The following is a 12,241-nucleotide window of genomic DNA, read 5'->3' as shown; positions in this document are numbered from 1 at the left end:
CGTCCTCAATATGTAATCACACTGCTTCGGTGTATAACAGTGAGTGCAAGCTGAATTAAAGTGATTAATCGCAGAAGTTTGAACTTTGATCAGAGCGGCTAAACGGTCTGTGTGGCGCGATTCAAATGAGTTGCGCTGTTTCATTCTGCTTTTGGCGCATAAACATTGTATCGAACATTTACTGAACTCGTCATATAATTTTATCTAGGCAAATTATCACTATAGAATTATAGCCCAGCCCAAATTATGCTATAATACAATTTTTTTAAGAATTCTTTGATCAACAGAAAGTTCAAAAGATCTGTATTTATTTTAAATATTTTGTGTTATTACATTTACTTTATGGTCACTTGATTAGTTTAATGCATCCTTGCTGAATAGAAGTTTTTCTTTCCAAAACCCCAAACTTTTGAACAGTTACTGTAGCTTTTAGAAAATCTCAACCACATCTCTCATAAATTCTCCAGATATGTCCTTTTACCTGTGCTGAGTGAACCTTCAATTGGTCCCCATTCCTATGGCCATCAATCTGACAGGCTGGTCTGAATAACAGTGCACTTGGGATTATGGGAAATTGCCCAGTTCCATTCATTCAGGCCTACATTTGATGTCTTACACAGCAGTTAGAACCCTGGCTACTGTAATTTACCTGTCCATTGGAGGTGTTAATGGGGCTCTTCACACAGTACACTTACACCTGCAAAGCACTGTGGGGCTGCTTAATGCTTCTCCCGGGGACCCTCTTTTCCTTTATGCTGGATCAGAAGACTAGAACACCAAACTTGACAAGTCAGCGCAAACATAATAACCTAAAGGAAGGAGGTTTTCTGAAGGAACACTGTTTTGATACCTGATCAATATTTTCACCCCGTGGTCAGGTGTCAGCGTTGTCTTTATTGACCTGACACAAGTTTGATTGAACATGTGGGCATACTCTAAAGTTTACAATGCTCTTTACAATGGTACGAATCTTATGCAAATTTTCTACAAGCATGTACAAGCATAAAAAAATAAAAATAAAATCACACACACCCTACAGCATAAAGGTACTTATAAAGAGCTTATGCAACACAACGCCGCCTCAAGACACTTACAAGCCCCATCAGGATGAAACTATGAAATTATATGTTCTTTTCACTGGAGCAATGTGATTTTTGCATAATTTCGTATCATCTTTTCTCTGCTGCAGTCAACAATAACAGCAACAACCACAAAAGTGTTAGATTGTATAAGCGCATGAGGTTTTAGTTAACACTGCAATGTAACCAGAAGATGTGACATCAATGAAAAAGATTTTACACAGATTTACATATTTACATACTTAATCAGACAATCCTTAATCTCTTTCCATCCTTCCATCCTTGTCTTTGCTTTGAGTCATTTTTTGTGCAGATTGCATCCAGACCTGCGGCTGCTCCCTCTAAATAACATCCACCTCAGCTTACACAAATCTGATGCACCGTTGGTTGATCTGGTTGCCACAACAGAGTGGGTAGCACAGAATGCGTCAGAATGCTCATATCCTCCATATCTGATGAAATTTTCATAGCAGCCTCATTCTGTGGTTCTTAACAGCTAACTTGCTCATTCCATATAGGCACTGATGAAATGGAATTACATTATGCAATACAACAACAAATCATTAAATAAAAATTTACATTAAAAACAAATTAAAAAAAAGTGACAGTAAAGACATTTTAAATTGTTTAAAAGTGACAGTACATTTAAATTTCAAATAAGTGCTGTTCTTTTGAATTCTTTATTTATCAAAGAATCCTGAAAAACAGTATCACAGTTTGTACAAAAACATTCATCAGCACAACTGTTTTGAACATTGATAATAAAAAATGTTTTCTGAGCACCAAATCAGCATATTAGAATGATTTCTGAAGGATCATGTGACACTGAAGACAGGAGTTATGGCTGCTCAAAAAATCAGCTTTGACATCACAGAAATAAATTACATTTTAAAATGTATTAAAGTAAAAAAATAGTTCAAGTTGTAATAATATTTCACAAATAATAATAATAATAATAATAATATTTATTCAAATAAATGCATCCTTGGTGAGCATAAGAGTTTATTTAAAAAAAAACAAAAACAAAAAACACTAAATTACCGGCCCCAAATTTTTGATAGTGTTATGTCTAACCAGTCATATAATAAATATGAATTATTATTAGTGTTAGACAAATCTCTGTGAGCACAAACATAACACCTCTTTGTGCCGGTCTAAAAAGAGCCTTCTTAACCAAGCAACACCTACAGGCCCTGCATTTCATATAGGATGTGAGAAGTACATTTTTAAAGACGAAAGCTTTAAAATACACATTCTCAAAGGAAATTAAACCATGGTGGTTAAGCCAACCACGTCACCAGGTGAGGGTGACCGCATTAACTCTGTCTCATAGATAAGACAGCTTAAGCCTTCAGTATTTAATGAGCCTGGTGGGCTAAACCCATTACAGTTGATGGAGAGTAAATGAGATGGATGGATTGAATCAGCCAAGTGGTCTTGCAATAAGGAAGTGTTGGCAGGCTGTGAAGGTCCTGTCTGAACACGCATCAGGACCTCAATAGCGCCAAGGAGGCGTTGTCCATTTAATAACTACCATGGTTGCTGGGTGTTGACAAACCTTAAAGTGGATTTAATTATGTGTACTTCACAGATCATAACATGTTTGATTCAAACGTCCATTATCAATACCAAATGGGCTGTACTACAGCTCGAGGGTGTGATAAAATCGTGATATAACACTGTGAATCTATGTTATTAGTGAAACAGAACACTCTGTTTCAGAAACTTCCCGTGGAGTGATCATGACGCACAAAAAATAAACAAAAACAACATTCACAATCACAACATAAAAATGCACAAAGGCTGGGAAAGTGAATGGCGATGACACTCAAACTAAGCAGATGCTAGGACACGTCTCGCTCTGGTGATAATGCTGGTCTCCTGGATTTAACCCTAATATCCCCTCTGTCCCTTTGGATTTCACTACTGAATTGTGGGATTACTCACTCTGCGTTCCAAGACATATCGTAGCGCTCAGACAGGCTACAGACGCCTTGCTGATGGGATTCAACTGGGATTCATTAGAACTACTTTGATGTGTATGTGACCAAGAATGAAAGACCAAACAGAGTTTTTATTGGGTCAGAAATGTTTTTTGGATATTTTAACTGTACTAAAGGAGAAGGCAAAGACCATCTAAAGGCAAAGATGAAGACACAATCGTCTTTTGGGGGGGAAAATAAAGTAAATAAATATTAAAAAACAAGATTAAAAAATGTAAATAACATTTGCTTTCACAGTCGAAACGTTTTCAGTGCCTGGATTAAAAAAATATATAAAAATAAAATTTTCTTCACAGTGAAGTGCAGAAAAATGCTTTTAATTGTTTTAATTTCCATGAATCAGTTCTTTCAAATTACCTGTTTCAGTGAATCAGTTCAAAGCACTGATTCAGTGATTCACTCGTATCATCACACATTAAATCAAGGCCAAAACGTGCTAAAAATATCTAACCAACTATGACTTGCCAAGAGATAAAAACACTGAAAACCACTGATCTGCACTGACACTGAATTGAAGAGATCCTTATCTCCATCACTGCCTCAACATACAAGAATTACTCCAGTGTGTCATCTAATCCAGTCCTTAATAAGGACACAAGGAGAGCATGGAACCGGATAAGGCTGTTAAAATGAAGCAGGATTAGAGGGTGGCTAGGAGAGCACAGGCACCACTTTCACACTAAAATAAGTATCCAAATCACAACTGACGACTGCAATCTCAACTACACATTTAAAAAACTATGAAATGAACATTAATACTCTATTTGAGCCTAGTGCCAAATAAAGTGTTCTAATGACCTCTAGTGGTGCAACAAGAACCCAATCGAACCGTGGGCCAAGAGAGTCTGATCAGGAAGTTCACAATGAGTCAGAAAGAAGTCTGGGACTACTTTATAAAACTTCTCCTCAGCTGTTTTGCTCCAATCTCTCTCACATATCAAAAAATGGATTGTTTAATCTAATTCAGTCCCTAATTCCTATCATCTTCCACCCTGGGAATTTCACACGTGTCATGGTGCTGTGCATTCAAAGATAAAAGATAAAACAGAGATTTATGTAACACAATTACAACTCAATTACAGCAGCACTATGCCTGCTTACCAGAAACAAAATGATGATGTACATACAGCCCAAAAGCCACAACTTCACTCAAAACCATCCGCACTGTTCTCTCATATTTCTTTAACAGTCAGTCTGGACTGAATTCTCATTGAATGAGTCTCATTTGAAGCCACGGCAAAATATCAATATTGTATTAAATGTGTCTAACTGTGCTGTTGTGGCTTGAAAATGCATAGATATAAAATGATGGAACAGCTTTAGACAAATTGTCTATACATTTTGCCTTCTGAAAATGTGGCAATTGATGGTCCACACTGTTCTGAGCTCTAAATATCAATGGTTTTGGGTACTTTGGACTACATTAGATTCAGGGCAGCACTTTGCACCACCCTACTGAAATAATAAAAGCCTGCTTGTACAGGACAGAGTTGATAAATAAATAAAAAGAATGTGGAGTTGGCCTTGTGACCTCGGAACGGCAGCAGGCTGACTCACTGGCTGTCCGCAGGGGATGGGAGACGCAGACAGGACCACTCATTTATTCATTTATCCCTCTGTCTGACCAGGGAGGTCAGTTTAGAACTATTCGTCACAGTCGCTTCCTATGGAATTCCACTAGTTAGAAAAGAGATGCATATTCTATTCTCCTGGATCTGACGAAATTTTGCTCCGAGCTTGAAATGAGTCATCTGTCGATGTCCTAAATGCCCTATTGGGCCGAAATTATTTGGAAAATCGAGTAGTCCACCTCCCCCTATGCCTCTGCATAGTCATCAGACTCTGAGTGATGACCGCACTGCAGAGTTTCAAAATCAAACAGTGAGGAAGCTTCCTGTTGATGTTGTAATAACAGAATGTTAATGAGAGTACTACAGTGATTCTGCAACCCTCAGCGATTTCAAGTAACATTTCATCTTAATTTTTTTTTTTTCCTATTTACTAAAATGAATTCCAAAATAAATCCAAAGTCATATGCATTTTTTTTCTTCAATATGGATTTTTTTTTTTAAGTACCGATGCTGCTATATTAGAGATAAGAGTGGCAGATGGGCAATTTAAATGACATCACACATTTCCTTTTAAGATTTACATTTGAAAATAAATCAATATAAAAGAATAAACTTGGAAAAACATAAACTGTTAAAAAAAAAAAAAAATTAAGATAAACACTTAATACAAAAATCTTATCATACTAATCATACTAATAATTTTCACAAATAAAGAGATACGAGAAATAAGTACCATTTCTGACACTCCTTGGCCAAACAGAAAAACATATCAACTGATGTTGATCATTTAAAAAATGCCAATTATCAGACAAGATCACATATTATTGATATATTGGTCACCATATTTTGATATATTGGTATATGACATAGGCCTAGATATTTTTTGTTCCTAGAAAAAATTGTAGGCTTACACTTTGCAATAATGTTTTACATGTTATCATTAATTAACCCCTTAACTGTCACCCCCATTTTTTTAAATAGACATTAAAGTGCACTATCCAAACTTAAATTGTTGTATTTTATGAACACTTTGAAATATAGAACTAAGGTTGGTCTCTTTTTATAGAAGAAAATTAGCAGATTTTGTCAAAAGTGGAATTTTTTTCAAAAAATTAAAGTATTAAAAAGTTATAGAAGTTTAAATGTACTGTAAATAAAATGCGCTATATTAATTTTATTTTATTTTATTTATTATAAATATTTTTCATAACAGGTTTTACTCTAAAATTGGTATAAAATTAAAGCCTTGTGTCTAAATAAGTTATGTTCCAAATTTGAAGTTGATATGAAAAAAAATTGAGGTTCCTGTGAGATTTTATTTAGGGCGTCATACCACAAACAGCCACTGGGAGCCATCAAAACTCCTTTGAATTTTGTTTAATGAATTTTTCCCTAGATTTCTCTGTCAATTTTACTTCAATACTCAAAATAACCACCAAATATGGAAATCCTGAGACTCAGACCTTTCCAATGATATGTTTGTTGCCAAGATTATAAAAAGTTTTGATTCTAAAAGATCGTAATGCATTTTGTAATATGACACTTGACACTGCCCACTAAGGGGGAGGAGACCGCCATAAGATTTTTAAAGTACCATTTCCATGGTAACGCAATGTCCGATTTCAAAATGGTTTTTTCACAGGATGAATCTTGGGCTTCTAAGCTTTCAAATGATATATAATTTATGATGATTACTAAAAGATTTTATAGAGAAACATTTTTAAAATGAAGTTAAGAAAATTTAAGTAATGGAAAACAATACATCAATATGGTCTCTAGATGGGTCCATATGATGTTGCTAAAAAGAACATTATTTGGTGTATTTGGTGTAATGAAATGTGTTTATGCGGTTTAAGGTTCAAAAAACACATTATTTTCCACATACTGTACATTATTGTTTCTCCTCTATGCCCCGCCTTCTGAAACGCGTCGTTTTTTACAAAGCGCATCGGTCGGAAAAGAGAGGTGTGCACTGATTGGCCAGCTATCCAGTGCGTTGTGATTGGCCGAATACCTCAAGCGTGTGACAGAAATGTTAGACAAAATAACATACTGACAAGACAAGTCCCAGTCAGAACACCGGCACAACAAGACAAAAACAATAAAAATAAAAAAAACAATACAAACGAGGCATTTCTTGCATCCAGTGGGGACATAATTACAGATTACAATGACTTACACTGTCTTATCACGCCACGTAAACATAAAATCATGTCTGCATTTGTGATCGAAGAAACGTCAAACAACAAGCGCTACTCTACACTGCTCAAAACTGCTTCAAAGCGTTTGAATCATCAGTGGCAAATTCTTTAAATATGTAAACGTACTTACAGACACATCTGATTATTTGGGTTGAACTGTTCTGGAACAGTGTTGTAAATGCAACTTAACCACTGATTTCTAGTCGTGTCCTCCTATGGAAGACACAAACAAAGTAGTTTTGCTTTCACAACAAAACACAGCATCTTCACAACATTGCGGCAGCAGCAACAATACTACAGCGAAAATCAAAGTTAGGCCTTCTTTCTTTGCGTGAACATTTAGGCGGCGTTATGCAAATCTTCCCACATCGTGACGTAGACATGTGGGGGCGTGTTTGAGCGAGGCGTTTTAGGAGGGCGTGGACAAGTCTTAACTTTTATAATGAATATCTCTTTGGATTTGAGATCTTTGCAACTTTAGGGATCTTATCTATTCACGAACAGCTTGTAACACTCCAAAGAGAAAGGAAAACTTGAAATTGCATCATATGACCCCTGTAATGCATTAGCCAACAAGAACTGACAATGAGCAATGTGTTTTCATAGCATTTTTTTTTTTTAAGTGAGTTTCAAAAACACAATTGTTCATGGTTTGTTCATGTTAGCTTACAGTGGATTAATGACAATGTCCAACTTTTGCTTTAAAAGGAAATAATTAGTAAATATCAAAATAAAAATTAAGATTAATAAAGGATGCTGAAGTATTGTTTGTTGTTAGTTCATGTTAACTAATGTACTTAAGTAATGTTAACAAATCAGACCTTATTGTATGAGGATGTGTAAACAACAACACATTTTTTTTTATTTTAAGGTGAATTATCTCTTTAACCTCAGAGATGAGGCTCTGACACCCTATTAAAACTATTTCACAGATAAACAACTAAATGTGACCAAGGGCAGAATATTTTGGCATCGATCTTTAAATCTTCTAAAAACCTCTAAATCTTTAAGCTAGTCACTCCAACTAACTGTGCTACAGGGAGAAAAATCAGTGTTTATTCCAAACAATCTGGTTTGACTGAGGAAAATGACTCAAGATCAGATCTTTCCTAGACAGACATTAAAAGATGTCCTAGTCTCCCTTTAACAGACTTCAGCGTCGGATATATAAGATGTGTCTGATGAAGCTGATCATGGCAGTTAGTCATGCCTGTAACCCTACAATTATTATCCTGATTATTCAAATGACTTTCGGCCACAGCTATACATCTGGCTATAAGCAATGAGTAAAAATAACTCATCTGCAGCCCTCACAAGTCAGTGTTTCCAGCCGAAGGGTTTCGCTGTCAAGATGTGACAAGCTCCTCTTTGGTGTTGATCAACCCACCCTGTGGAGAAGAGACCAAAACTGGGCACAACGCTTCATAGAGACTTAACACAACTCCTGGGTAATGGAAAACAGACAACACTGTTCATCTAAAACCATCCAAGACAGCTAATGTAATCCCAGCCACAGTCACAATAATCCCAACAACACCTGGAATATGAGATTTAGGAAAAGATAAATCTGTGTGACACATTATTGCCAGACAAACAGTATTACCATCAAATATCTGTTTTGTGTTACTGCCTGAAACAAATGAGTCAGTGAAATCACTCACAAGCGAAATCCGAGAAAGCGGTGGCTTCCCCAGCAGCTTTCCCACCAGCAAGTGCTTCATAAGAGACAATAAATGCCAGTCCCTATCAAATAACAGCCATCAGATAGCATTTCTACAGTTAGGATAGTATTGTGTCTGAACTTCCCCTTCTCAGTTCAGTTAGCTACCGCCCTTAAACAACCACAATCGTCTACATCAAATGGTAAATTTACACTGCCAAGGTGGCGCAGAAACGTCTCTTTACACATAATGTTTAATGCTGCTTAGAGGTGGCATAAATGCAGTTATGCAGCATTTTATCTATATACTTTTACACTATGGGCTAAGGTGGTCAAGAGGAATTAGCTCATATTCAAATCATATTAATAAATTTACATGTAAAATAAATAATAAAAATACTAATTTTATTTTTAAAAAAAAAACATTTCCACAGGTATATTTCTATAGCTTTAACAAGAAGATCTTCAAAAGAAGATGTAAATATTGTCAGTTCGGCTGATACATATCAGAAGTATATTTTGGGTAGTTTTAAGTGACAGCACACTAATTTTGTCATTTTGACAATGCTTTTAACCAATCAAGAGTTTCCCAATACACTAATTTCGCTGGCAGTCAATCTTGGAATAGGTACAATGTTGTTATTAAATGGATCTACATGGTTCGAACCTAAAAATTACAGCAACACTGTTATACTCTACATAGAAAGGTACTATAGGAAGGTGACCAGACGCTGGACTGTGCTTGACCATTTACAAAACCCATGTTAAATTCACAAACTGCTTCTACAGAGCTGTAAACTCCACAGACACTCCCAAAATCAGATACTGTCTTTATGTTGCTCTGCTGTGCGTGTTAGGATGAAACAAGTTTAATATGTTAGGCTACATTTTTAGGATGGTCAGCCTCAATTGGTCTAACAGTGCTTGTCCATGTCAAAATCCATCAAAGGCTATTTGTTTGGTCCCCCTCAATGTTCAAGACATGGTTTCAGTCTTGTTTACTACCAAGTCACTTAGATATGAAAGTGTTGTTTATAAGAAATAGCGATTCAAACCTGACCTGAGCTCTTATATTCAACACATTTCGGTGATTGTGATAAGCTGTCTACCTAGAGAGCAAGTTTAGGGATTAAATAAGTGTTTGAACTCATTCGTGATGTGAAAATAGCACTGTCTAGATAGGCAGCACACTAGACTTTGCAACACAGCCTGAGAGTCAAGGAGTATTTCCGCCGATCCATAACGTTAAACCGGAGAGCAGCTCCGCACTTCACCGAGAATGATAAGCAAGTTGGCAGTGGCTCAAAGCAATAAACATGCACAATGAAGAGCTGAATGGGCTCATACCTGAATGCAGGGTGAAAACATTGATTCCTGGATCCAGTATGATGTTCGCTGCAGCGGCAGCGGCGGCAGTTCTGCCCGGTGGAGTCCCGGTGATGTTGCTGCCGCCGCCGCCGTCTCGGGGTCTCCTCCCGGAGCCGCTGGTCCGGTTCGATCTGCCCTGCTGCTGTTGCCCCTGCGGTGGGGTCTGGATCCCCGCGGAAGCCCCTTCTCCCACGCGGCCTACCTGTTGTCCCATCCTGCGAATGTTCTGGGTGGGAAAATAACACAGATCCGTGGAAAGACCCGCCGTCCGTTTGGACCGCTCACATCCCCCAAAGAACAACCCGCGGGACGACGGCCTGTTCTGTTCGGGATGATAGTCTTCCCCTTCTTGGTCACCCTTTCTCTTCCTCCTCAACCGGACCGGACCGAGCTCCGTTAGCTTAGCTTAGCCGTCTGTGTAACGTTATGTGTGTGTGTATGAGAGAGAGCGAGAGAACCCACCCACCACCTAACAGCTAACAACGCAGAGTCTAATCGTTAAATTCTACCAAACGGCACCGGATAAGCGGTTCTATTAAACGGGAATGTACGATCCTCCTGCCCCCAGGGCTGTTTCTCTTAAAGCGGACCCGTCTGGGGTCGTTCCGTTCTGCTCCAGCCGCTGCGTTCCCCCTCCGCCGCCGCCATCTTTACCGCAGAATCAGTGGCGTGCGCTGCACGAGCCAATGACGGAGAGCGCAGCACACCATCATCGCCGTGATGCCAAAGATCCTCTCTTTTAATACATGAATATTAACATAAGCAAAATTAAGAGAATTGTTCATTCATAATGTACAGTGAATAACATCTTAAGGTCATTAACGGAGTAATGTCAACAGTACAATAATAAAAACAAAAAGGTGTTATTGAAGCGTGTTAATAAAGCAATATAAAGCATAGAACGCTACCTCACTTATATCAATATCATGTGTTTTGATAGCAAGATCATTATAGTTAACTAAAACTAAAACCAATGAAAAAAACATTTACTTAAAATAAAATAAAACTGATATATATATATATATATATATATATATATATATATATAGGTTATATATATAGGTTATATACCTATGTGTGTGTTTTATTTAAATGCATTTTATTTCAGTTAGTTGCCAGAGCAACATTTCTTACCTTCATTTGACTTAATGTCTTAAAATAACTAAAAATAAAAACTATGGAGACATATTTAAAACTAATAAAAATACCTAAATGAATACAGCTTCCAACTAGAAAATGGACAATATAAAATTAAAAATTAATTAAAATATAAATAAATAATCTTAATATAGCAAATATCTGTTTTGCTCCTAATTTAATTCATTTTTACCTCTACCTAGAGCAATACTAATAGTCTTAATATTAAAATAATAATCTTTAATTTCGGCAACATGATTTAATCTGTAAAGAAATAGGCTAATATTTTAATTCACTCTTCAAGTTTGATTTTACATGGTCAATTCACATGAAACATATTAGCCTGATATATTATACTGATATCTTATTAATACACAACATGGTACATAGTGAATACAAGCAAACCACTACAGTCAGTTAAAGTGTCAACTACAGTCAAACTGTTTATTTGTCCATTACAGACCTACGCACTGAACATTTCACAAGAAGTTTAAAAATATGGCATCAGTTTAGATTATTCCAAAATATTGATAACTTTTTTGTGATGAAAATTACAGTCAATGGCTATTCTAGAAATTACAGTGGAACATTTACATGGCAGGTGCCATAAAAAAAAAAAAACTCTTAAAATGCTGTGTGCAGACATACAGTAGTCCTAACATTCAACTCTCCATCACCACCTGCTGGTCATCACAGTTATTGCAGGTGTGTTTTTAAAATATAATACAATCTCACTCAAACATCTTTTAGGATTGGAGATATTATTCACTCAAAACTCTTTTTTGCACTAAAAAATGCTATTCAAAATGTCCTAGACTTTATTATTGCTATTTTTTTTAAATAAATCCCCTGTATGTCACTGTACATAATAATTTATAACCAGCAAAGGGATTGTGCTTGGAAACCATTAGTAATAATAATGATCACGAGTGCAGCCAGCTGCAAAATCTTAACACATCCAAAAATCTGATACCCTCTTTTGTAAAAATAAGTCCTAAACCATGGTTTTTAAATTAGTATCTAATTAGTTTAGGGAAAGAAAGAAAAAAAAAACATGAAGTCCAAATTTGCAAAGTCCAGACTATCAGTGATAGTAAAATAGTATAGTACTATTTTTGTGTTTCACAGCAGTATGGCAAATCATTTAAATTCACTGGGGTTTTAGAATTCGCAACCCCGCTTGTAAACATTCTACAGTTTTGTGTAGTCCAGGCAAACTGAT

At 36.4% G+C, this 12,241-nt stretch overlaps 1 protein-coding gene across 1 annotated transcript in view; it reads right to left on the bottom strand.

Annotated features, from left to right (window-relative positions):
• The window catches only part of LOC109059082 (tyrosine-protein kinase ABL2-like), a 51,661-nt gene extending 41,074 nt beyond the window's left edge, over positions 1 to 10,587 (bottom strand). Inside the window, exon 1 of the mRNA XM_042729519.1 lies at positions 9,862 to 10,587. Within this exon, the coding sequence (XP_042585453.1) occupies positions 9,862 to 10,096 (235 nt within the window). The 5' untranslated portion in view covers positions 10,097 to 10,587. The remainder of the gene's footprint in view (positions 1 to 9,861) is intronic.
• Positions 10,588 to 12,241: the final 1,654 nt, after the last annotated feature.

The sequence above is a fragment of the Cyprinus carpio genome, chromosome B8, assembly GCF_018340385.1.
Source record: "Cyprinus carpio isolate SPL01 chromosome B8, ASM1834038v1, whole genome shotgun sequence".
NCBI classification, from domain to species: Eukaryota; Metazoa; Chordata; class Actinopteri; order Cypriniformes; family Cyprinidae; genus Cyprinus; species Cyprinus carpio.
The sequence above is the reverse complement of the archived record's forward strand: the minus strand, read 5'-3'. Positions and strand labels throughout refer to the sequence as shown.